General features: G+C 41.4%; 1 protein-coding gene across 3 annotated transcripts; it reads left to right on the top strand.

Annotated features, from left to right (window-relative positions):
* The first annotated feature begins 28 nt into the window (after positions 1-28).
* Wtap (WT1 associated protein) lies at positions 29-26,610 on the top strand. Of its 3 annotated transcripts, none has more exons than XM_090337884.1 (8): positions 29-214; positions 6,681-6,718; positions 8,704-8,759; positions 9,797-9,855; positions 12,395-12,522; positions 15,968-16,146; positions 22,936-23,090; positions 25,381-26,610. In XM_090337884.1, exons 2-8 carry the CDS (start codon positions 6,689-6,691, stop codon positions 25,962-25,964), a joined length of 1,191 nt encoding a protein of 396 aa, XP_090194010.1. In that variant the 5' UTR covers positions 29-214; positions 6,681-6,688; the 3' UTR covers positions 25,965-26,610. The 3 variants fall into 3 exon arrangements, with proteins under 3 accessions (XP_090194010.1, XP_090194008.1, XP_090194009.1); XM_090337882.1 differs by lacking the exon at positions 29-214 and adding an exon at positions 331-451; XM_090337883.1 differs by lacking the exon at positions 29-214 and adding an exon at positions 886-908.
* The last annotated feature ends 514 nt before the right edge of the window (positions 26,611-27,124 follow it).

Here is a 27,124-nt window from a genome sequence, read left to right as displayed (position 1 = left end):
GCGGCGGCGGCGGCGGCGGCGGCGGCGGCGGGGCGCGTGCGCCCGACTCCGGGAGAGGCCCCGGTGTGCGTCCCGGGCGCGGCGGCTCCATTTCGCGGCGAGACCCAGGCCGGGCCGGGTCGGCGGCCGCCGGCCTCCTCTTCCCCTTCCTCCCCCGGCGGGGCCCGGCTCCGCGGGCGGGTGGCCGAGGCCGCGCCGGCCGAGCGGCGGCTCGGTGAGTGCGCCGGGCGGTCGCGGCGTGAGGCGGCGGGTGGGGCGGGGCCGGCGGCAGGGCGGGGCCGGGCCGGGCCGGGCGGCGGGGCCTGGTTTCCTCCCTCAGCGCCATTTTGTGGCATCGAGACCCACAAATAAAGGGGAGCGGCGGCCGGAGCGCGGCGAGGCCCGGCCTGGGCGGCGGCGCGGCCTCGGCCTGAGTGAGTGGCGGCGCCCGCGCGGCCCGGGGTCCGGAGAGGTAGGTGCGGTCGGCGCGCCCGGGGGTCGGCGGGGCCTGGGGAAGCCGGCGAGCGGCACGCGAGGCCCGGCGGAGTGGAGCCTCGGGCGCGGAGGGCGCCGGTCTCCCGCGGGCCGCGGCCGCTCCGCAGCGTGCCGGGGACCTGGCGCCTCCCCGAAGCCGTTTCGCCCGCGGCCTGAGGTCCCCGCGATCTGGCCGGGAAACGGGAGGCGGCCCTCTCCGGGCTGAGTGGCCGCGCGCTCCGCCTTTCCCCGCCCCGCCGCCCCCTCCCTCCTCCTCCCCCGCCGCCGCCGCCGCGGGCGGCCCGGGCCGAACAAACGGGCTCCGCCGGGGAAGCGCGGGGATCTCGCGGCCCGCGGCGGTTCGTGCTCCCGGAGGCCCGCCGGGGGAGAGAAGCAAGATGGATTTTAAAGAAAGCGTTCTCCCCAGCCTCTGGCCTTTTGGAGCTCTGTGATCTGTGAGGCTGTGAGCTGTTACTTATTTTTTCCTTTCTGCAAACCGTTTCTAGTAGGTTGTGACTGTGCAGTGGAAAGGCCCGAGTTCTTGGGGTTTTGTCGTTGTCATTTTCTTCTTCGGGCGGGGGTAGGGAGGTGCCGGGGATTGAACCCAGGCAAGAGGGCCCGCAGGCACGCATGCATGCTGCCTGTCCTCTGCCGCATCACACCCTCAGCCTAAAACCCTTCTTCATTTGGTGAAGCGATCATTTGACTTCAGAGGATTACATAAGCCTTAACGGTAATGGTAAAACGCAAGGATTCTTAGAAATTACGAGGTTGAGCGCTTCACAGTCGTTATTCATATTTCACATGTTGTATCTAGTTTTTAATCTACCTAGCTTTTCATCTTTGTAAACTTGTTTCGGAAGTGAGAGTCACTGATCTGTCACTACACATTCGTCCTGTTTTATTTTAAAATTTGACCTTTTTTTTTTTTTTTCTTTTCCTCCCTTGATGCCCGTCCTGTAGTGTAGTTTGAACTCCGGGCCTGGGTGCTGCTATCCTGAGCGCTCAAGGCTATAGCATTCTACCACTTGAGTCACAGTTTCACTTCCCGGCTTTCTGTAGTGGTTAATTGGAGCTAAGACTCACGTTCTTGTGTATGTGCAGGTACGGGGGTTTGAACTCAGGGCCTGTCTTTATTGCTTGGCATTTTTAGTTCAGTGCTGGTGTCCTATCATTTGATTGATTGGTTTGGTTTTGGTTAATGTCTGTGAGAGAGTCTCACAGACATTTCTGTCCTGATGGTCATTGAATCAATATCTCCCACTTTTCTGTCTCTGAATATTCTTTTAGTTACTTAGTTTGGAGAAAAAGGTTTCAATATGCCCATAATAATATAACCTGTTGTGGCCGGGAGTTTGGCCTAGTGGTAGAGTCCTTGCCTAGCATGCACAAAGACGCAGGTTCAATTCCTTGGTACCACATACATAGAAAAAAGCCGGAAATGGTGCTGAGGCTCAAGTGATAGAGTTCTAGCCTTGAGAGAGCTCAAGGATAGTGTTCAGGCCCTGAGCTCAAGCCAAGGACTGGCCAAAAATAAATAAATAAATAATAATATAACCAGTTGGATATAGTATTAAGATGTTTGATCAGACTAGAATTCAGTTGTATAAAAGTTCTTTGTCTTTGAGGATGTAGCTGGTGGGAGGTGTGTGATTCACTCTCCTAAATGTTAGTGTTCATGAGAAATGGCTTGTGTGTATAACATTTTTATGGTTTCAAAAAAATATTGAGATTGGGGCCGGGAGTTTGGCCTAGTGGTTAAAGTGCTTGCATGCTCAAGCCCAGGACTGGCCAAAAAAAAAATATATATATATATATTGAGATTGGCAGGCAAAAATTGGAATCCTCTTCTTGCTGATTTGGAAACTTGTAACTTAGAGTTAAATAATTTGATCAAGATCATATATAACTGACGAATAGAAAACAAAAAGATGGTTTAATTCCTAACCAGTACCCTTTCTAACTTTGTGCCAAAGCTGCTACAGTATTGGGTGATTTCTTACATTCAGTTGTCGCATTTCAATGAGGTACAAGCTTTCTTGTTTAAGATGCATTGATTTGCCTTTGTATAAGGAAAACTGAGTTATCTGTCTTGGTAGCATAAATGCTCAGATCTGGATGCTACTTAAGGCTTCCAGAGTTGATGGTAGTTCCTACTTTCTAAATTTAGATTACCTTATCTCAAACTGTGAGCATAAATAAATAAAGCCTTTTTTTTTTTTTTTTTTTTTGCTGGGGCTTGAACTCTGAGCCTGGGTACTATTCCTGAGCACTTAAGGCTAGTGTTCTACCACTTGAGCCACAGCACCACTTTCAGCCTCTTCTGTTTATGTGGTTCCAAGGAATCGAACCCAACCCAGGGCTTGCTTTGTGCTAGGCAAGCACTCTTAACACTGCGACATACTTCTCCCCCCTGTAGGACTTTTATCTTGAGTAAATTAACAAGAAAGCCAGAAGTGGAGCTGTGGTTCAAACGGTAGAGTGCTAGCCTTGAAGAAAAGAATCTCAAGGACAATGCATAGGCCCCAATCAACCTCCAGGGCCAGCACAAAAAAAAAAGTCTGGCACATAATCGCTGAGTTCAGTTTTTCTCTTCAAGATTCAGGATTCATGTTTAAATGACCTAAGTCATATTTCTGTCATTCCGAATTTGTTTGGCTATTAGAATAGATTTGTTCTTAAAACTTAGAATATTCTTTGTGTCTAGAATTGACTTCCTGTGATTAGTATACTTGTCAGGCTAAAAGAAATGCCTGAGGAGCACAGTCATTCAGTTGAAAGATGATGAAAATTAGATTCTGTTTTGACTGAATTGAATGCTGCAGCTAATTTTTAAATTTTAAGCCTATTCTAATTTGCCCTTTTTTTTGTGGGTCATGGGGCTTGAACTCAGTCTGGGTGCTGTCCCAGAGCTCATCAGCCCAAAAGTCTCAGGTTCTTTTGTGCCCGGGCTGGCTTTTGAGCCTTGATTCTCAGATATCAGCCTCCTGAGTAGGGAGGATTACAGGCGTGAGCCACTGTGCCAGCTCTAATTTGCCTTTTGAATCCATTTAACTTTTCGTTTTTCTTTCTTTTCTTTTTTTTTCTTTTGTCAGTTGTGGGGCTTGAACGCAGCCTTGGCGCTATCCCTGAGCTCCTTTTGCTCTGGCTAGCAGAGCTAGATAAGAGTCTCAGACTTTCCTGCCCAGGCTGGCTTTGAACTGTGATCCTCAGATCTCAGCTTCCTAAGTAACTAAGATTACATGAGTCATTAGTGTTTGACTTGCTGAGGTTCTGTATGATGTTTTCATACGTTTCTATGTATATGTGAGTATGTGTACTTATTTGCAATCTATTTCTAAGTTATTCACTCTCTTATCCTTTCTAAGTAATCCCTTAGGTTAATGTTCTGAGTTTATTCACTCGTAAAATTATACACACACACATTCTAGTACGTATTTTAGGTCTAGCTTCCATTTGTGATACCCTATTTTCTGAGCTTGTCTTACCTTGCTCAATATAATTGCTCTTCTAGTCATTTTCCTGTATATGCCATGGTTTCAGATTTCCTTGTGATCAATTCCCGCTTAGTGTTCAAAGCTGAAGAAACCCTTTTCTAGAACTTCCTTTATGTGTTTCCTAGACTTATAAATGTCCTTAATCTCTTTCATTGCCACTTGAGCTTTCAGTGAATCATTTCTATGGAATAAGAATCTGAGACCTTATCTGTTATTGAAGAGACTAAATCTAGGATGAATAATAGACTGTAAAAGCACATAATAAAACTTAATGGAGGGGCTGGGAGTTTGGCCTAGTGGGAGAGTGCTTGCCTAGTATGCACGAAGATTGGAGTTTGATTCCTCTTTGCCACATACATAGAAAAAGCCAGAAGTGGTGATGTGGCTCAAGTGGTAAAGCTCTAGCCTTGAGAAAGCCCAAGGACAGTGCTCAGGCCCTGAGTTCAAGCCCCCAGGACTGGCAAGAAGAAAAAAAAACTGAATGGATTTATACTGCATAACATTTATGATTTTCCATTTTGCAACTAAAATTCTTTTGCACTGTCCTTGGACTTTCTCAAGGCTAGAACTCTACCACTTGAGCCTCAGCACCACTTCCAGCTTTTTCTATATATGTGGTACCAAGGAATCGAACCCGGGTCTTCGTGCATGTTAGGCAAGCACTTTAACCACTAGGCCAAACTCCCGGCCCTTGCAGCTAAAATTCTATGCTGAGTTGATAGCTAGATAATATAGGTAGACACAGTAGCCTCTGATAAATCAGCTGTTCTCAAACGACAATATGTTGGCCATTCCTGGGGCTTGAACTCAAAGGCCTAGGCACTGTCTCTGAGCTTCTTTTGTTCAAGGATAGCACTACCAGTTGAACCACAGTGCCCCGTCCAGCTTTTTCTGCTTATGTGGTGCTAAAGAATCCCAGGCTTCATGCATTCTAGGTAAGACTCTTACCACTAAGCCACATTCCTAGCCCAATATCTGTTATATTACCGTCTATTCATTCTCAAAAATTGATGTTATGGTATGATCACTTTAACTGTGTAAACAACTGGGTTGACTTATTTAAATAAATTTACCTTTGTGATTTTACTATTAAGCAGAACATCCATTTGTTCATACTTTCACTTATCTGGTCTTAGTGCCTAAGCAGCACTGGGATATCAGAGAATGAGATACTTCTTTACTGTAGAGCTTTGAACTTACGGAAGCATTTGGGAAAACAAATATGTAGAATGTCAAGTTGAGATAAGAAATCTTCAATCCACATGAACAGATTTTTAAAGAGGAAGAAATGAACCTGTTAATAGCTTATATTCTCTGATCAAATTTCTCATAGTTTAGAATTAACGATTTCTAATTATTTCAGCTACTTTTACTTACCAAAGTCAACGCGGGCAAGAAAGACATGAAGCTCTTCCGTTTAAAAAGCCAGAAATGAGGCCAGGAGTTTGGCCTAGTGGTAGAGTGCTTATCTTGCATGCATGAGAACCCAGGTTCGATTCCTTGGTACCACATACATAGAAAAAAGCCAGAAGTGGTGCTGAGGCTCAAGTGGTAGAGCTCTAGCCTTGAGAAAGTCTAACGACAGTGCTCAAGCCCAGGACTGCCCCCCCTCCCCAAAAAAAAAAAAGCCAGAAGTGGAGCTGTAACTCAAGAGGTGAAAGCACTGAGCTTGACTTTTTAATATGGCACAGCATCTAGGCCCTGAGTTCAAGCCCCAGGAGTGGCACCCCCCCCCCAAAAAAAAAAAAACTGATACTCTGAACCCCTTTTGCTTTAGTGTATTTTGCCTTAGTCTCATGCTTTCCCCTCCCCCTCCCTGTTTTTCCAGTCCTGGGGACTGAACTCAGGGCCTGAGCACTGTCCTTGGGCTTTCCTGAAGGATAGCACTCTACTATTTGAGCCACAGCACTATTTCCGGCTTTTCTATGTATGTTGTACCAAGGCACCGAACCCGGGTTTTTGTGCATGCTAGGCAAGCACTCTGTCTACTACTAGGCCAAACTCCTGGCCTAATCTAATGCTTTTGAATAGGCCATCCTCCTCCCACCTGTAGTGCTGCCTGGCCTCCCTTCCTTCCTTCCTTCCATTTTTTCTTTTTCCCAGTCCTAGGCCTTGAACTCAGGGCCTGAGCACTGTCCTTGGGCTTTCTCAAGGCTAAAGGCCTACCACTTGAACCATACATCACTTCTAGCTTTTTTCTGTGTGTGTGGTACTAAGGAATGGAACCTTGGTCTTTGCGTGTGTACGCACTCTACCACTGGGCCAAACTCAGCCCCAAGAGCTACCTTTCTTCAAGTTCAGCAACCATGCCTAGCTTACCTCCAAGGGTCAGTATCATAACATCAGCACAGTTAATTGTGCAGGATTGTATCTTGCCACTTTATAGCAGCATCCAAAGGCATCAGTACTTTTAAAGTAAAAATATATTAGATCACATAATGGAAGATATTAACAAAAAGGAAATTGGGTGTAAATAATACAAAAACTCTTCATGTCTTAATGTCTATTTTATGTTGAAGGTGTGGCTGGGTTTACTCTCCTAGCACCACAAATGATCCTGATAGATGAATAGATTGAGTTATTCTAAAATAAAAGGTTTATGTAAATAAGATTAGTGATTTACCACTTCATTTGGTTTAATAATTGGTTTAAAATAATACATTGTTTTTTATTTTGCTTTAATAGGAAGAAATTGGCAATTGAACTTTTGTTCCCCCATCTGTTTTTTAGGATTCAAGATGACCAACGAAGAACCGCTTCCTAAAAAGGTAAGATTTTTTCCCAGTGGTTGTTTTTTTTTTTTTTTTTTGCCAGTCCTGGGCTTGAGCTCAGGGCCTGAGCACTGTCCTTGGACTTTCTCAAGGCTAGAGCTCTACCACTTGAGCCTCAGCACCACTTCCAGCTTTTTTCTATGTATGTGGTACCGAGGAATCGAACCTGGGTTTTCATGCATGCTAGGCAAGCACTTTAACCACTAGGCCAAACTCCTGGCCCTTATTGTTGTTTTTAAATAATAAAAGTATCTAGGTGGGGGTTTGTTTTGTTTTTTGTTTTTTGTGGGTCACGGGACTTAAACTCAGTCTGGGCGCTGTCCCTGAGCTCTTCAACTCAAGGCTACCACCATACCTCTGAGCCATAACTCCACTTCCTGTTTTCTGTTGATCAGTTGGCAATAAGAGTCACAGTTGGCAATAAGAGTCACATTCTTTAGTGCTGGGACTGGCTTTGAACCGTGATCCTCAGATCTCAGCTTCCTGAGTAGCTAGAATTATAGATGTGAGCCACCACTTCCAGCTTTAAATGACTAATATTTAAGTGAGCATTTTTTCTTAATATTATTTTTCACTGGTCCTGGGGCTTGAACTCAGGGCCTGGGAACTGTCCCTGAGGTTCTTTTGATTGTTAGCACTCTACCACTTGAGTCTCACGGACTTTCCTGCCTGAGTTGGCTTTGAATCGTGATCACCAGATCTCAACCTCCTAACTAGTTAGGATTACAGGCTCCCTGCTTAACTGAGCAATTAGATAATACATTATGGAAATTTCTATCTTAAATTAGAGAATAGAATTATCACAAAATGAAAGAATTCCATTGTGTTTAGCTAATTTGAGAGTTACTAGGTGCTTCTTCAGGTAGTCTTAATTTTCTAGTCTTAATGCTTTTTCCCTTTCTTTTTATATGTTGATCCTGGGACTTGAATTCTGGGCCTGCGTGCTGTCGCTGAGCTCTTCAGCTCAAGGCTACTGCCTACCCCTTGAGCCATAATACTACTTCAGGTTTTCTGGTGGTTAATTGGAGATAAGTGTCTCGCGGACTTCAGTGCCCGGTCTGGCTTTGAACCACAATCCTCAGATCTCAGTCTCCTGAGTAGCTAGGATTACAGGTGTAAGCCACCGAACCCAACTTTTTTCCTCTTTTATAGTATTATATTACTAGTAGTTATTACAAGTTAAAACTATTTTAATGAAGTACTTTTTTTTTTCCTGTGGTGCTTTAGATCTAACCCAGGAAATCTCAGATATATGAAGCAAATGTTCTAGCACTAAGCTACACCCCTAATCTCAAGTGGGGAAATTAATTTGTTTTATAGGAACTCGATAATGTTTTAGTTTTATATACTAAACCAGGAAAAGTACCTTACATCTATAATTCTTCCTTAGAATAGGAAAAATAGTATTTCTCAATATATGAAACATTTTTAGCATATGCTCTGTCCATTGGTTTGGTTTTTAACATCTTTTCTTTGTTGCCTGTACTCTGGCTTGAATCCAGGGCTTTACTCCCTTTTTTAGCTTGGTTGTACTTATCTGGTGCACCATCATTTGAGCCAACATGCCTTCAGACTGGATTTTTGTTAGTTAATTGGAGATGGAATGTCTTAGGCTTTTTCTGTCTTGAGTATCTTCAGATCTCAACCTTCTGAGGAACCAGGATTATAGGGTTAAGCTCTAGGTGCCCAGTTTATTCTAACTTCTTATTGTGAGGTAATTATATATTTACTTTCTCAAGACTAGAATTCTACCACTTGAGCCTTAGTACCACTTCCTATGTATGTGGTACCGAGGAATTGAATCCGGGTCTTCGTGCATGTTAGGCAAGCACTCTACCACTAGGCTAAACTCCTGGTCCTCTTTTTAGTTTTGTGAGACAGAGTTTTATTACATATTCTAGTCTTGAACTCAAAATCCTCTTATTTCTGGTTCTCAGGTGGTGTGTAATAACATTCAGTTCTGTTTTCAATTCTCTTTGTAGGTTCGTCTGAGTGAAACAGACTTCAAAGTTATGGCACGAGATGAGTTAATCCTGAGGTAAGATGTTGTTTTATCCAAAAAAGTGGTTACTCTGCAGTCGTGTTTGTCTTTATGCCATCTGTTGTTCTCATTTGCTTTGGTTCTTTGAGACTGTGTGAGCTAGCTTTATCTGCACTTCATGAGCTTCCTGATCATTGGGACCTCAGGGATATTCTACCACATGTAGAATATTCTAATGTTAATACAGCTTCAGTTACTCTGTGATGTTTGAGGATTTGTTGTTGTTGTTTTGGTTTGTTTTTTGTCCATCCTGGAGCTTTAACTCTGGGCTTAGGCACTGTCACTGTGCTTTGTGCTCCCTGGCTTTTTGTGGTTAGTTGGAGATAAAGGTAATTTGGAGTTGGCTTGGAACTATGGGAGATCTCAGCCTCTTGAGTAACTAGAATTATAGGTATGATTTACTGGTGCCCTTATTAAACATGTTTCCTGTGACCTGTTATGTAAACACAATACTTTAAAGAACAGCAGCATTGGCTATGGTCTTCTGGTCACACTCTGCTGAGTAGCTTGACTAATGAGCATGAGCCACCAGTGCCCAGCTATAAGGGGGTTTGTGTCTGAAACAAAAAGAATCCTTCTCTGGCTTCTTTTTTACCCATCTCCTAAAATTTGAGGTGTAATGAAGCATCTAATTTATTATTAGTGAAACTGGATTTATAATTATCCCCAAATGAAAAAGCATCCAGTAGAATTTGTCCTAATTTTTTTTCTTTGGTCAGTCATGGGACTTGAACTTGGGCCTGGGCACTGTTTCCCAAGCCATCCTGCTCCAGGCTAGCACTCTTCTACTGTGAGCCACAGCTATACTTCCCAGTTCTCTAGTGGTTAATTGAAGATTGAAAAGAGTCTCATCGACTTTCCTCTCTGGGCTGGGTTCAAACTGTGATTCTTAGATCTCCTGATTAGCTAGGATTACAGGCATAAGCCAATGGTGCCCCACTTGTCTTACAATTGTAAGTTTTAGACACGATTTTTAATGCCATTAATAAAATCCGTTTCAATGGCACACTAATCTGGACTTGTTTTAATTCTAGATGGAAACAGTATGAAGCATATGTCCAAGCTTTGGAGGGCAAGTACACAGATCTTAACTGTGAGTTTTATTTCTGTTTCAGCTTTCTATAAAATGTTAAAGATAGCCATCTCCTTTTAGATTATTTCTACGAACATAGAATAATCTTTTTATTAGGAATGTATTCTTTTTTTTTTTTTTTTTGGCCAGTCCTGAGCATGGGTTCAAGGTATGAGCACAGTCCGTGGGTTTTTTTCAAGGCTAGAGCTCTACCATTTCAGCCACAGTACCCCTTCTGGCTTTTTTCTATGTATGTGGTACTAAGGAATCGAACCCAGGTCTTCATGCATGCTAGGCAAGCACTCTACCACTAGGCCAAACTCCCGGCCCTGAATGTATTCTTATGTTAGGCACGGGTTGTGTATTAAGTTTATTATGGATGTTATTGTTTACAATTGATGCTACTAAATCAGTTTTGATTCAGCTTTCGATATAAGAGTTCAGTGGGAACTGTTAAACTAGAAAATACAATATAGAAGATATAATTACGTAGGAGATTCGATCTCTTCTGATGAGTTATGAGGACATCACTGTTCTTAGCAAGATTTCAAGAGTTTTTATAAGAGTAACTCACATCTACTTCAGACCTTCTTTTTTTGTCAGTCATGGGGCTTGGACTCTGGGCCTGGGCGCTGTCCCTGAGCTCTTCAGCTCAAGGCTACCGCCCTACCCCTTGAGCCACTTCTGGTTTTCTAGTGATTAATTGGAGATGAGTCTCACAGTCTTTAGAGCCCAGGCTGGCTTTGAACCATCCCACAGATCTCAGCCTTCTGAGTAGCGAGAATCATAGGTGTGAGTCACCTTGCCTGGCTAACAGTTTGAATCTTGAAGCATGAGTTATTAGCCTAGAAGAGAGATGTGTAGGAGCATCCAGTAATCGCTTTATGAACATTTAAAGTGTAACATTAGGATATAGCTATATATTTAGGTTTTTCAAACTTTGCTAAACATAATACCAAAGTTGAATTTCAGTTTGTCACTTTTCAGTGGAATAGGTACTATCTATAGGTATAGAAAGTTTAGGTGCTAATTGTCCATGTGGTAAATGACATTTTGTGTTGAATAGGTTAGAGAAGGACTAGTTGAGATAAGAAGAACAAGGAAAGAGAGAAATCAAGAGTTTTTCTGATTAAAAGTAAAATATATATACATGTGCAAAATGATGATGAAAATCCCCTTGGTACAGTTAATAGGATAAGTAAAATGGGCTCTGTCAGGGAAATATCAGAAGGACTGTGAGTATGCTGGGAGTAATTCATATGCATCTATGAAAGTGGAACGTTGAAATCATTTAAAGAAACAAGAACATGATAGAGAGGGCTGGGGTTGATGGAGTACATTATAATGTGTGTATAGAAATTTTACTGTCATTCCTCTCATACAATAAATGTGTACTAATTTAAAAAACTCTTAATAAATAAAAAGGTATTGATTTACTAATTTGGATTTTTGTATGATGTGCTATGAAAAGTAATGTTGCTTCTTGTGTTCTGATAGAAAAAAAATTTTATTTTTCGTGGTCTGGGACTTACATTTAAGGGTTGGGGGAATGTTCCTCAGCCTTTTTGCTTAAAAGGGTGGTGTTCTACCACTTGAGCCACAGCTCCAATTCTGGCCATTGGCTGCTAATTGGAGACAGATTCTTGTGAACTTTGCTGTGTAGGCTAGCTTCATGCCATGATGCTCATCATCTTAGCTTTCTGAGTAGGATTATAGGCATATGTCACCGGAGCCTGACAAGATAAACTTTTGCGGGCCCCCCCCCCCCTTTTTTTTTTTTGCCAGTCCTGGGGCTTTAACTCTGGGCCTGAGAACTGTCCTTGGGCTTTTTCCTCAAAGCTAGCGCTCTGCCAATTGAGCCACAGCACCACTTCTGGCTTTTTCTATGTATGTGGTACCAAGGAGTCAAACCCGGGTCTTTGTGAATTCCGGGCAAGCACTCCACCACTAGACCAAACTCCCAGCCCCTGACAAGATAAACTTTTTTTTTTTTTTTTGCTAGTCCTGGGAACTGAACTCAGGGCCTGAGCACTGTCCTTGAGCTTTCCTCAAGGTTAGTGCTCCACCACTTGACCCACAGCACTAGTTCTGGCTTTTCTGTATATCAAACCTGGGTCTTTATACTTGCTGGGCCAAACTCCTGGCTGACAAGACAATTATTTTTTTTTTTTTTTTTTTTTTTTTTTTTTGCCAGTCCTGGGCTTGAGCTCAGGGCCTGAGCACTGTCCTTGGACTTTCTCAAGGCTAGAGCTCTACCACTTGAGCCTCAGTACCATTTCCGGCTTTTTTCTATGTATGTGGTACCGAGGAATCGAACCCGGGTCTTCATGCATGCTAGGCAAGCACTCTACCACTAGGCCAAACTCCCAGCCCAAGACAAACTTTTAAGAACTTAATTCAGTAGTTGTGGATCACTGTGATCAGAGCAAATATTCTTGTTATAAGAAAGGATAAAGACTGAAAATTCAGTAAGTTTTTTTTTTATTATTCTTAGTAGGAAGTTAGAACTTTAGTTTTATCTTGGAATCATGTTTATATTTTGGATTATTCTTTTAATCAGCAAATGATGTAACTGGCTTAAGGGAGTCTGAAGAAAAACTAAAGCAGCAACAGCAGGAATCTGCACGAAGAGAAAACATCCTTGTAATGCGACTAGCAACTAAGGAACAAGAGATGCAAGAGTGTACTGTAAGTATTTCAAGTTGCTAAAAACTCGAAGAACTATATTTTAGTGCAGATTATACATGTTATTCAAAAAGTATTGGTAATGGCTTGCATTTTTTTAGGGTGTATATACTTTGAATTGTAAATAGACAGAGTGTAAAATTTTCATGCATGGCACTTTCTCATTTAGATTTTAAATTTCCTTTTATGGCCAGAAAGACATTCTATGAAATTTCCATTGATTTTTCTGTCATCCTCATTTTTCTTTCTTGGTACTAGGGTTTAAACACAGGGCCTCGTACTTGTTGGGCAGGTACTCTTCCACTGTAGCCATGCCTTTAAAACACAGGGCCTCGTACTTGTTGGGCAGGTACTCTTCCACTGTAGCCATGCCTTTAGCTCATTTTCTTCTGTTTTGTTGTTGTTTTGTTTTGTTTGTGGACTTTTTCTGACTGTAGCTAGAATGATAAGCCTGTGCCACTGCACCCAGCTTTTCTTTGGAGATTTGGTTTGTAAAGCAGACTGTTCCTGGGCTGGCCAAATCTAAGTCTTCCTTACCTTTGTTACATTTCCATCTAGTCCAATCTCATTTTTTCTATAACTCTTCCTAAGATCATTTCAACAGGTTTCCTTATTTTATTTTCATTGTTGGAAACTATCTACTTTGACCATAATTCCTTTTATTGTTTTTACCTTCCTTTAATTATTTGTTCATAAATGAAAATCTGTGTTTAATTTCCTCTGGTTTTTACTATTTTTCATATAGTTTTGTCAACTCAAAATTGTTTAGGAATACAGTTCACTTATACAAAGCCAGGTGCTGGTGGCTAACATTTATAACCCTAGCTACTCAACAGGCTGAGATCTGAGAATGGCAGTTCAAAGCTAGTCCAGGCAAGAGAGTTGGAGAAATTCTTACCTCTAACCCCAGAAAACTAGAAGTGGAGCTATGGCTCAAAGTGGTAGAGTGCTAGCCTTGAGCAAAAGGGCTCAAGCCTCATCACCAACGTCTCCCCTACCCCCAAAGAAAATGTACACGATGGCCTCTATGATTTTAGTCATAGTGCCTCTTTTTTCATGACTGAAAATTACTGGCTTTGGATTTTGCAGCGTATGTATGTGTTACAGTATAGGCGCTGCTTTATTTAAGTCACATATGCTCGATATACAGATGTACACTCTTAAAATATGCTTTATTCCTTCTGTATTAAATAATCATACTAGCTAGCCTTGCATCAAATAAGCAGTTGTACTTTTTTGATTAAAATGAACTGCTTAAAGAACTTTTAAGCTAAGTTTTTTTTTGTTTTTTTTTGTTTTTTTGCCCGTCCTGTGGCTTGAATTCTGGGCATGAGCACTATCCCTGAGCCTCTTTGTGCTCAAGGCTAGCACTACCACTTGAGCCTCAGCACAACTTCTGGCTTTGTCTGTGATTAATTGGAAACAAGAGTCTCATCTACTTTCCTGCCAGGGCTGGCTTCAAATGGTGATCAGCCTCCTGAGTAGCTAGGATTACAGGTGGGAGCCAGTGGCATTTGGCACTATCTCTATTTTTTCATACCCATATATTTCCATATTTTCCCTAGTACTAAATTTATAGCACGCATTTTTTTGTTTTTGTTTTTTACTTTCATCCTATTTAAGTCTTAGTGTTGAACAGTATCTTGAAAACCAGTTCTGCTTTGGGTATGAAGAACGTGGTAAATTTAATGCTAAGAGACTGTATTTCATATTTTAGGAATATATTTCTAATGTGCTACTAAGTAGTAAAAGGAAGTTAAAGTGCAATGTTTCATGTAATAGAGGATGCTAATACTGTGGAATGAACACTACACCAGGAGAAGCCTGAGAGTTGGAATTCTAGTTGCAAGTGGCTACTTCATTGTCCAAAAATTAGCAACATGAACTAGATATAGTTACATTTTGGCTTTATAATTGTGTGATTTAGGTCAACTCAAAAAGTGGTGATAAACATCCCCTCTCCCTATCTTTTTTTTTTTTTTTTTTTTTTTTTGGTCAGTTGTGAACTTGGGGCCTGGGCATTAGTCCTGAGCTCTTCAGCTCAAAGCTACCACCCTACCCCTTGAGCCACAGCCCCACTTCCCATTACCTAGTGATTAATAGGAAATAAAAGTCTCCACGGTCTTTTTGGTTCCCGGGCTGCTTTTGTGAGTTTATATAGAATAATTTCTGTCAGCAGAAAAATTAGAGAAAATAAAATAATAATTTCACTAATTTCTACTTACAAATACATACATATCCTTTTCCTGTGTTTGCATGCACATCTGTGCCAGTATTTGGTCTTGAACTGAGGATCTGGACACTGTACCTTAGCTTTTTCTTTTAAGACTGGCACTCCTACTTGAGCCACTGCTCAGATTCTGGCTTTTTTCTGGCAAATTTTGGAGATAGGCCTAATTGTATGCTTTCCTGCTTAGGTGACTTTGAAACTCATTGCCATCTAAGTAGCTAGGAGTAACTAGCTTCTGGTTCCTGGTGACTTTTCTTTTTTTGCCTGTCCTGGGCTTAAGCTCAGGGCCAGTGCACTGTCCATGGTCTTTCTCAAGACTAGAACTCTACCACTTGAGTCTCAGCACCACTTCTGGCTTTTTTCTATGTATGTGGTACTGAGGAATGGATCCCGGGTATTCATGCATGCTAGGTACACACTCTTCCACTAGGCCAAACTCCTAGCCCCTGACTTTTCTATAATACATTACAGTTACACTACTTTCATTAAAGATGTGGACAGCGCTAGCTGGGTGCCACATGATATAGCTCACACTTGTAATCCTAGCTACTTAGGAGGTTGTGGTCTGAGAATCACAGTTTGATCAATTTGGGACAGGAACGTTCATGAGAATCCTATCTCCAGTTAGCCACCAAAAAAGTCAGAAGTAATAGAGTGCTAGTAGCCTTGAGCCTGAAGAGCAGTGCCCAAACATACCTTGAGCTCAAGCCCCCAAACACAAAAACAAAACCCTGTTGGTTGCATAGTAAAATGTAACCTTTAGTTAGGGTCCCAGTCATGAAAAGGCCATAAGATTGCCACAATTACCACATGAATAACCTTAAAGAAATGGGGTTTGTTTTTTGTTTAATTTAATTGGCTTTTTTGAGGCAAAATCTTAATCTTGGCTGCCTATATTGTGATTCTTCTGCCTTACAATGTTGGCATTTACAGGTATGCATTACCACAACTGGTAACAATTTATTTTTGCTTTTGCAGTCCTAGGGATCAAACCTAGGGCCTCACATTTGTTTGGCTAGGACTTTACATTGAGTATCCTCTCCCCTCTTTGTTTCTTTGGAGACAGGGGTCTTAATCTTTACTTTTTCTTCAGTTAAGATTAAAGAGTAGGGTAAGATAGAGGCTTAATGAATAAACTGGTGGCTCAGGTTACTGAAAGGGGAGTTCCCCTGTCTTTTCCTTTGATTTGATAATAATTGTTCCTTTTGCTTTGCACAGACTCAAATCCAGTACCTCAAGCAAGTCCAACAGCCAAGTGTTGCCCAACTGAGATCTACAATGGTAGACCCAGCGATCAACTTGTTTTTCCTCAAAATGAAAGGTGAACTGGAACAGACTAAAGACAAACTGGAACAAGCCCAAAATGAACTGAGTGCCTGGAAGTTTACGCCTGATAGGTAAACAAATCATACTCCCCAGTCAAGACTTCCCTGACAGTCCCACTGCGAGAACGCTGTGGTGGGTCAGCCAAGTACTCGTTTCCACACCAAGACTCAGACTTTTTGAGCAAAAAAAAAAGCCACATTCTTAGACTGTCCAGCTTGTAATGGTTAATGAACCTTGTGTTTCAGCTTTTCTCTCTTCCCCTTCCCCTTGCTTCAGAGGCCTGATTTGCCATCGGACTATTCCGAAGAAGAGGCCACCTCCGAAAAATTCCCCTTCTAGAACATGTAGACACTTGAGAAATGTTTCTGTTTGAAGAAAATAGAGGGAGAAAAAGAAGTCTTAAGTCTGTGGCACACTGTGTCTTCAGACAATTTGGAGGATTGAAAACCTAGAGATTTTTAAATCCTGAATTGAACATGTAAAATTCCTGTAAAATGTAAAAACTGGAATATTCATCGCTCTTAACCTTGAGCACAGTGACTTAGAGACACTGTATATCAGTTTTACTGATAAGACTGTGGACTTCATGATTGTTGTTGAACTACGGGTTAAAACTAAAATTAGGTGAATTTTGCTTTTAAAGGATTCACTTGCTAAGAACCAACTTTGAACAGCCATGAGAGAATCAAATAGTAGATGTCAGTACAAGTAGTGCGTATATTTAATTTATTAGCTTAGGATTCTGAATTCCTCAATGGAGCCTTAAATCAATGTGGTTTCAATCAATGGTTTGTTCGCTTAATGGTTTCAAAAACTGTAGATAATCTCAACTGAGGAATGTACAAACAAGGTGGTACCAAACTTGAGCTTTAAACTGTTTGAAGCATTATATTCATTCATTTCACAACTAGATTGTATGGCTGAGATGAGATTCACTGCATTATTTTTTTCAGTGGTGAACTTAAACCCTCATCCCATCCAACAGGCACATGTTAAAAGAGCATTGTTGTTGGTGTTAATGGGGGAATGTGTTCCTTCATTGTACTTGGGTCTTTTGTATTGCACTCTTGATATTAAATTAAATGTGCCTTCAAGTAGTTGGTTTTTTTTTTTTTTTTTTTAGTTCAAGGAATCCTCTGATTTTGCTGTACTCTTTAACATTTTTATTTGGGAGGGCTATAGAGAGCAGGTTCATTTCAGAAAAATGGTTCTGTGCTCTTCAAAGTGAAGGAAAAGGCTGTTTATTTTAAAGAAACTATTTTATTCCAGCTGGTATAAAAGACAAGGAGACTTGACATGTGTTTTTTGACATGTTTTCCCAGAATATTGCAGTAGAACTGAATGTGAGTCGGTCTCATAAGGTACCTGACAAGATTGGAGAAATATGTGGAACTATGTGTTGGCCTCATGAGTGAGACATTTTGTGAATTCACAAATGGTATATATAGTGATCATTTATCTAGCAAACTCATTTGATCATTTAGAAGGAATGAGGCATTATTTTCCATCCAATCCCTGGAGGTGAATTTTTTTCATCAGATCATTCTATATGTCACCAATTTGAATTTTCGCTTGGTGATAATGGAGTATGAGATGAGTAGAAGATAAATCCAGCTTGCCCCAACGTTAAATGTTTTAACAAGGGTGACTTAAATTCTCTTAATCATTCAAATCAATTGTAAGTATCATGTATGTTTGTGCTTTAGGGAACTGATTGTGGGGTGGGAGAGGGTTGCAGAGGGATTTCGTGTGACTTCAGGAAGAGTACTAAAAATCTCAGTTTATGGGACTTGGAGGGTAAGTAACTGCATCTGTTTGAAATTAGTTTACTGTGCCCAAATATTTTGTATTTTATTTGACATATTTTATTATCACTGTAGAAATGGGACTACATATATCTTCAACAGATCAAGAAGTAATTCATACAATGTATTATAACATGTACTCCAATTCAGCATCTTTCTTTCCCAGATAGGTAATGATTCACCCTAAGGTCTGTGGCTTGTTTTTCTTGTTATTGTAAAATTTCCCTTACTAAGATAATACACGTGTATAACACTGAAGTGTTGGAGAGAGGTAGAGGTGGGAAGTGTCAGTCCTGAATATGAGTAGACCTGACAAATTTTGCTCTCTAGGAGCAATCATCACTGTTGATTATTGGGTACCATCAAGGTAACATGTATGCAATACAGTCACCTCATGTATATTGGTTTTAAACAAGTGGGTTAATACTACACACAGATAATTGCAGATCTCCTGCTCCCCACTTCATTTTTAACTTTTTTTTTTTTTCTTTTGCCAGTCCTGGGTCTTGAACTCTGGGACTGGGCACACTGTCCTGTGCTCAACACTAGTGCTCTGCCGCTTGAGCCACAGCGCCACTTTCAGCTTTTTCTATGTATGTGGTACCAAAGAATTGAATGCAAGGCTTCATGCCTTCCAGGCAAGCACTCCTGGCCCTCTTGGGCATTCATTCATTCATTTTTGCCAGTCCTGGGCTTGAGCTATTTTGCCGATTATGGGACTTGAACTCTGGGCCTGGGCACTGTCCTTGAGCTCTTCAGCTCAGTGCTACTACTGCCCTCCCCCTTGAGCACCAGCACCACTTTCGGTTTTCTGATGGGTAATTGGAGATAATAGTCTCATGACAGTGCCCAGGGCTGGCTTTGAACTGTGGTCCTCAGATCTCAGCCTTCTTAGTAGCTAGGATTACAGGCTTGAGCCACCATTCCTAGATTTAGATTACTACATTTTTGTTGTGTAATGTAGTAGTTTCAATATACTGATCGATCATGATTTACTTTAATCACCCATTCATGGATATTTTATGCAAATTAGACGGTAAGAGTATTTTAGGAAGTATACATTATTTGAGATACGTCATGCTAACCAGTAATACTTGATGCAGAATAAGTTAAATAGCTTGGCTTTGTTTTTTTGTGGGGTGTTTTCATGTGAAGTATGTATTTGGTATTTTGTGTCCCCTTACTATTTCTCTACCTGCCTTCCTATCCACTGGTGGTACTGGAGTTTGGACTTCAGTTTTTGTTTGTTTGTTTGCCAGTCCTGGGGCTTGAGCTCTGGGCCTGAGCACTGTCCTTGAGCTTTCTCAAGACTAAAGCTCTACCACTTAGATGCAGTATCACTTCTGTTTTTTTTCTATTTATGTGGTACCAAGGAATCAAACCCAGGACTTTGTGCGTGCTAGTAGGCAAGCATTCTACCACTAGGCCAAACTCCCAGCCTTGGGCCTTGCACTTACTAGGCAGACTATATTATTAGAGCCACTTTTTTTTTTTTTTTTTTTTTTTTTGTCAGTTGTGGGACTTGAATTTAGGTCCTGGCCACTGTCCTTGGGCTTTTTCTTTTCTTTTCTTTTTGCCTGTCCTGGGCTTGAGCTCAGGGCCTGAGCACTGTCCTTGAGCTTTCTCAAGGCTAGCTTTCTACGACTTGAGCCATAATACCACTTCCAGCTTTTTTTGTATATATGGTACTGCGGAGTCAAATGCAGGACTTCGTGCATGCTAGGCAAGCACTCCACCACTAGGCCACATTTCTGGCCCCCTTGCTTAAAGAATAAAGACCTCTCAGTGACTGAGGCTATTCAAAGCCAACCCAGGTACTAAAGTCTGTAAGACTCTTATCTCCAATTAATTACCAGAAAATAGGAAGTAGGGCTGTGGCTCAAGTGGTAGAGTGGTCGCTTTGAGCTGAAGAACTCAGGGACAATGACCAGGCCCAGAGTTCAAGTCTCTCAGCCGACAAAAAAAAAAAAGATAGGCAATGTGTCTCAAAGCCAATAATCTCGAGCGCTTAGGAGACTAAGGCAGAAATATCCAGTATTTGAGGTTACTCCAGGCTATATAATAGTAATACTGCCTCAAAGAAAGTAAAGGTTGGAAACGAGAGAAGTTTTCCTAACTTAAACCATGTCCACTTAGGCGTGTACCTTTGCCAATGCATATATTTAAGAGTATATATTGTAGTGTATACTATTGATTCTTTATAAATCTTAATTTTATTATATTTGGCATTTATTGAATGGCTTGGGTTTTCTGTGATTAAAAAGAATTCCAAAAACATTTGATTGAAAGGAGTGAGCCTCAGCTTTCATTTCTTTGTCAAGTATTTATTTGCAATTGTATTCTCAATTTTGTATGAGTGTATGTATGCATCCATCTGTTTTCATTGTGTTGGGAATTAAACCTGGGGGTCTTGCTTATGCTATGCCAGCACCCTCATACCTGCTAATAAGCACACACTTTACAAATGAGTACACTCCTAGCCTCATTTTTTTTGTGTGTGTGTGTGCTAAAAGCCCAACAAATTCTTTATGGCGTAGTTAATGAGAGTAATTAAGTCAGGTCATAAATATGTATTTTGCAGTAGGGTACTTTTTTAAAATATGAAATCCAAAGAAGAGTTTGCAGGCTAATTAGAAAACTTTGAGGCTATTTATTTGCAAGAAACAAAGTTGTTGGAACCCAAGTAGTCAAGTCAGTGGTACCTTCATCTTCACTGTTTTCTTTTATTTCATGCGCCCTTCCCCCCACACTCCCAGTCCTGGGGCTTGAACTCAGGTCCTGAGGACGGTCTTTGGGCTTTCTCAAGGTTAATGTTCTGCCACTTAAACCACAGCACAACTGCTGGCTTTTTTCAATGTATGTGGTACCGAAGAATTGAACCCAAGGGCTTTGTGCATGCTAGGCACTGTACCCCTAGACCACATCCCCATCCCCATTTCTGAGCCAGTGTTGTGGAGACTAAAGTCTGAAGGTGCTAGTTGGAGACATCTGAAGCCACTGCAGGAAGAACGCCAGCCCTTTAGAAAGAAAAATCCTTATCATGTGCTAACCTAAGGGCTTGGGGGTTGACTCCTGTGAACAGTAGTCACCTAGATTGTCCTGTCTAGGGGTTTTATAAGGAAACTTAATGTTACTTCAGGTTTGTTACATTTTACTACATGTTTACTACAAACAAACTCTAAGGGGTTGGAGGTGAGGCACAGTTGGTAGAGTGCTAGCCAGTGAATGAAAGTGGAAGATATTGAGTTTGAGTGTTGGTCTGTAATTTAAAAAAAAAAAAAAAAAAGCTGGAAGCAGTGGCTCATGCCTGTAATCCTAGCTACTCAGGAGGCTGAGATCTGAGGATGGTACTTCAAAGCCAGCCAGGGCACTAAAGTCTGGAAGAGGACTGTGGCTCACGTAGTAGGGCGGTAGCCTTGAGCTGAAGAGCTCAGGGCCAGTGCCCAGGCCCAGAGTTCAATGACTGACACCCCCCCCCCCAAAAAAAAAAGAAATTAATACAAGGTCTAAGTGATAAACTGCAATACTACTTCAAAGAAGGGGAATTTAAGAAGCACTATCAAGGGGCCAGGTGCCAGTGGCTCACCCTTATAAATCTTTTAAGACATTCAGGAGACTGAGATCTGAGGATTGAAGTTCAAAGCTAGCCCAAGCAGGAAAAGCTGTGGGATTTTTTTGTGTGTGCGTGTGCGCGCAAGCACGCGCGCGCGCATCAGGTGGCTTTAACTTAGCCTGGGCGCTGTCCTTGAGCTCTTCAGCTCAAGGTTACCGCCCTACCCTTGAGCCAAGCCCCACTTCCTGTTTTTTAGAGGTAATTGGAGAGTCTCAGGTCCCTTTGTGCCTCAGATGGCTCTGAACTTTGAGCCTCATATCTCAGCCTTTTGAGTAGCTAGGGTTACTAAAGCCACAGTGTCCTGTGCCCTGCCTAGCTTTGAGATTTTTATCTCCAGTTAATCACAAAAATAAATAAATAAATAAACACAGAAGTGGAGCAATAAAGCTCATGGACAGCGCCTAGCCCTGAGTTCAAGCCCCAGAAATCAGCACACACACACACAAACACTTCAGTTTTAAAAATTGTACAATTTTACAAAGTCAGGAGCCCTGAAAGTATCAGGCAAGTGGAAGTCCTATTAGAGGAAAGAAAAGCTAAACTCAGTAAGGACCTATCTAGGTCTCCAGTATCACAATTATGTATTTAAATCAAGTCCCTTTATAAACAGTAATAGATTTCTACTAGAAAGTGTGTTGCTCTTAATTTGGCAAGTGCTTTCAGGTTTGTATTATTTGTTATAATTAGTCCTTTATGACACAGGGGTGATCTTTACTAATATCAATAAAATCTGATTCATGGCAATATTAGGTTTTACAAAAAGCCCTCCAGTTTGGGGGCCAAAAGTATATATATCACATAAAGAAGTTAAATGAGAAATTAACAAGTAGTAATAGTTACAGAATTGGATTTTTTTGGAGGGAAGTGGTGTGTGCTGGCACTTGGGGCTTCAACTTAGAACTTGAGGTTATCATTTGACCTCAAGACTAGCACTCTTACCATTTGAGCCACAGCTCCATTTCTGGCTTTTTGCTAGTTACTTGAAGATAAAAGTCTTGGATTTGTCTCCTATGGCTGGTTTTGAACTGTGATGCTCAGGTCTCAGCCTCCTGAGTAGTTAGGATTACAGGTGTGAGCCACCAGCACCTAGTTAGAAGAAGTATTTTCTAATAGCATTTATTTTTGTATGATAAAGCTAAGTACCTAAATATTGTAAGCTATCTGTTAACTGGCCCGTTGCTATTTCAAATGGTAATTCAGGATGAAATTGATTTTGTGGATATAATAAAAACAAAAAGTGGCTACTTGGATACATTTTGTTCAGGGTTTACTTGTCACTGTTATAACAAAGTACCGAAATACAGAAGATGGACATGTTCCAGAAAAGAAGATGGAAACTGCAGGGCGCTATCCTGTGTTCCACCCATCACTGTAATAATTGTAAGCAAAGGCTTATGAGAGGATTGTCTTCATTTTGTGATGGTTGACTCTTTCCATTGCAGCCAAACAGGCAAAAAGTTAATGGCGAAGTGTCGAATGCTTATCCAGGAGAACCAGGAGCTTGGAAGGCAACTGTCCCAGGGCCGCATTGCGCAGCTTGAAGCAGAGTTGGCGTTACAGAAGAAATATAGTGAGGAGCTTAAAAGCAGTCAGGATGGTAAGGTTAAAGGGGTTTAAACTGCCTATTAAAAAGTGCCAGGCATGAATATTGTAGGTTAGATTATTCTCAACTGATGATTATGAAACATTTCTTGTAGAGTCCGCAAAGGGATTTCATTTTAAGGGTTGTCCTTCCCTGTTCGGAATGCTTATTATATACATTTTATATTTGCAGTTTTAGGATGAAGGTATTTAACTGATATAAACAATTTTATTTACGGCTGGGAGTTTGGCTTAGTGATAGAGAAGACCCAAGTTCATTTCCTCGGTTCCACATACATACAAAAGTGGAAGTGGTGCTGTAGCTCAAGTGGTAGAGCTCTAACTTTGAGGAAAGCCCAGGACAGTGCCCAGGCCCTGAGTTCAAGTGCCAGGACTGGCAAAAAAAAAAATACACACATCCCTACCCACATATATAACTTGAAAGTATCTGTATTTCTTTTAAGTGTAAGTATAAATCTTGGAAATGGTTGGAAATTTCCTGAGGATAATAAAACTGATTGTATCTCCTCAGACCAAAAAAAAAAAAATACACACACACACACCCCTCTACACACATATATAACTTGAAAGTATCTATTTCTTTTAAGTGTGAGTATAAATCTTGGAAATGGTTGGAAATTTCCTGAGGATAATAAAACTGATTGTATCTCCTCAGACCTTGTTTAGTGAAAGATTTCATATTTAAATTTGCTGACTCAACTTCTTTGTATATGTTAGCTACCCCTACTATATCTTTTGTGAAAATGAATATTAATATGACCAGTCTAACTTTTGTAGTTGTTGGTCATGGGGCTTGAACTCAGGGCCTCTCCCTGAGATTTTGTGCTCAAGGCTAGCTCACTACCACTTGGAGCCACTATACCACTTCCAGTTTTCTGGTGATTAATTGAAGATAAGTCCCATGGACTTCCCTACCCAGGCTGCTTTGAACCACTACCTGCAGATCCTGAATAGGATTATAGATGTGACCTGTCAACATCTCACTTTATTTATTTTTTTTTGTGGGGGGGGTGGTCCTGTGGCTTGACTTTTACTTTTTCTTTTTTTTTTCTTCTGTCGTTGGAATTGAACTCTGGGCCCGGGCATTGTCCCTGAGCTCATGAGCTCAAGGCTACTGCTCTACTCCTTGAGCCATAGCACCACTCCCAGTTTTCTAGTGGTTAATTGGAGTGGTCCGGGGCTGGCTTTGAACCTCATTCCTCATATCTCAGCCTCCCTAGTAGCTAGGATTATAGGCATGAGACAATGCACCCAGCTCACTTTTGACTTTTGAAGAGAGGAGTTTCACAGACTTTCTACCTAGGCTGGCTTTCCAACTGTGATCTTTACGTCTCAGCCTCCTGAGTAGCTAGGATTACAGGTGTGAGCCAGTAGAGCCCCTCTTCAAACTAAAATTTTAAACCAAGAGTCGGTATATCTGATGAGTAATTGCAAATAAAATCAGTATCCATTTATGGCCCTTTGGTTAATTAAAAGGTAAAGGTCTCACAAACTTTTCTGTCTGGATTGGCTTCGAACTGTTATTCTCAGATCCCAGCCACCTAAATAACAGATTACAAGCATGAGCTGCTAGCACCCAGCTCTGAGTATTATTTTCTAACTGCCTTTTCAAATAATAGTTCTTACTACTTGTTAAGTAGATTTTATCTACCTGTAGGAATTTTTTAAACCTTTTTTAGAAACCTGATGAGCACATGAACTTTAGGAACTTTCATACAGTTTTATTCTTCTATGTGAAATAGTCCTTGATTAGAGAGTAGGAGCACACTGTCCTGAGGATTGTGGCATAGCTAAAAGGTTAAGTAAGGGGTAAACCGATTGCCATGGCAGACTTACAGATAAATGTGGACTAGAATTTTTATGTTCCAGTTTTGACGTGGCTGCTTTTATATACTAAAATAAAATCGGGCACCTGACTCTTTTTCTAATCCATCCCTGAATGTCTACTTCAAAATTCCAAGTAAAAGCCAGGCACCAGTGGCTGCTCAGGGGAGCTGAGATTTGGGAATGGCGGTTCAAAGCCAGCTAGTCCATAACTCTTACCTTCAGTTAACCACAAAAGGCTGGAAGTGGTACAGGGCTAGCATTGAGCAAAAGAGTTCAGTACCTCGGCAATAAATTCAGGTTTGCATGTGTCCACCAGAAGTTCCAAGTAAAATTTAAAAATATACTGGTTTTAGAAGTACATTTGTTCACTTCTCAGGAATTTCTTTACTGACTGGCAGATACTTAAATGTCCAGTATGTGAAGAGATGTTGACGTAAGTTTGACTCTTCTTTGCACAGAACTGAACGACTTCATCATTCAACTAGATGAAGAAGTAGAGGGTATGCAGAGTACCATTCTAGTTCTGCAGCAGCAGCTGAAGGAAACACGCCAGCAGTTAGCTCAGTACCAGCAGCAGCAGTCCCAAGTGTCCGCCCCCGGCACCAGCAGGACTACATCTTCGGAACCTGCTGAGCAGGCGGAGGCCACCAGTAAAGACTGCAGTCGCCTGGCAAATGGACCAAGTAATGGCAGCAGCTCCTCCCGCCAGAGGACGTCTGGGTCTGGATTTCCCAGGGAGGGGAGCACAGCTGAGGATGGCTTTCCTTCTTCTCCAGGGAATGGGAATAAGGCCGCCGACAGCTCAGAGGAGAGAACTGGCAGAGGTAGTAGTTTTGTAAACCAACTCAGTGCTGGGTATGAAAGTGTAGACTCTCCCACAGGCAGTGAAAACTCTCTCACACACCATTCAAACGACACAGACTCCAATCCTGACCCTCAAGAGGAGAAGGCAGTGAGTGGGAAAGGTAGCCGAACTGTGGGTTCCCGCCACGTTCAGAATGGCTTGGACTCAAGTGTAAATGTACAGGGCTCTGTTTTGTAATATTTTTTCCAGCAAATTTTTATACAGTGTCATTTAATTTGGGAGAGGATACTGTCCAGAAAATCAATGCATACTTCTGTCACAATTTGCCTTTTTGTGGGTGTGTGTTTTTGTTTTGTTGTTTTTCTTTTTGCTTCAATACCTCTGCCACTTTGAACATTGTAATAGTTAATTCCTTTGAATGTTGCTAAAAGGACATTTTGTGTAGGGTCAAGTTATTTTTATATGAGTTAATGTGAAGTTGTAAATGGGAATCTTTAACACAATGACGTCTGTATATATCTGTGCTGTGTAAGGCATTCTTCCTTGTGCTGTTATATACTTCGCACCATCCAGACTTGTTAGAGTAGATGTGATTTAGGACTGCCAAGTTTGCCCAGTACAGTAGTTTTGTTTTGTTTTTTTTTTTTATCACTAAAAATTGGACTTGATGGAGTCCTACAGTAGTTTCAGTGTTAGATACAGTTTTTTCCACCATACATTTGTGCATTTATATTTAGATGACTGAATGTTTAAGATGTCTGTGTGCAGAGTTACTCAGTTTTTACGAACTGTTGTATCCTGTTAGTGCATATTGCTGTGACTCCAGTATATCTTACCTGTACTGACCAAAACCTAAATAAAGATTTTTATTGTAACTCCTTCACTCATTGTTCTGTGGTTTGTCCTTTGCTATGTATGTTCATTGAATCACTGGATTCCTGCTTAGCATCCTATGACATTCATACCACAAATTGAAGTCCTTGCGTTTATTTTGATTGTGCTTTTGATTGACAGGATTAGATTACACTAAGTTTTTTTGGTTTTGGTTTGTTTTTTTTTTCCCCCAGACCTAGGGACTGAACCAGGGCCTGGACAATACCCTTGGGCTTCTGTCCTTGAAGCTAGTGCTTTACCACTTAAGCCACAGTACCACTCTGGCTTTTGTCTGTATGTGGTATGGAGGAATCAAACCCAGGTCTTATGCCAGGCAAGGATTCTACCACTAAGCCAAACTCCCAGACCCACACTTAGAATGTTTTTTGGCACATAAAAATGTACTATTACAAGCCGGGCGCTGTGGCTCATGCCTATAATCCTAGCTACTCAGGAGGCTGAGATATGACGATCAAGGTTCAAAGCCAGCCTGAGCACAGAAGGACCTGAGACTCTTATCTCCA

This window comes from Megascapheus bottae, chromosome 8 (assembly GCF_031878675.1).
Source record: "Megascapheus bottae isolate mThoBot1 chromosome 8, mThoBot2.hap1, whole genome shotgun sequence".
NCBI classification, from domain to species: Eukaryota; Metazoa; Chordata; class Mammalia; order Rodentia; family Geomyidae; genus Megascapheus; species Megascapheus bottae.
This window is presented reverse-complemented; position numbering and strand designations above follow the sequence as displayed.

What these genes read in the sequence shown, in the direction of transcription:
- Wtap (XM_090337884.1), top strand. Translation starts at nt 6,689, where the DNA reads ATGACCAACGAAGAACCGCTTCCTAAAAAG. An exon ending in CAAGTACACAGATCTTAACT is followed by an intron (nt 9,856 to 12,394) that starts GTGAGTTTTATT and finishes TCTTTTAATCAG; the next exon opens with CAAATGATGTAACTGGCTTA. An exon ending in TGGAAGTTTACGCCTGATAG is followed by an intron (nt 16,147 to 22,935) that starts GTAAACAAATCA and finishes TTTCCATTGCAG; the next exon opens with CCAAACAGGCAAAAAGTTAA.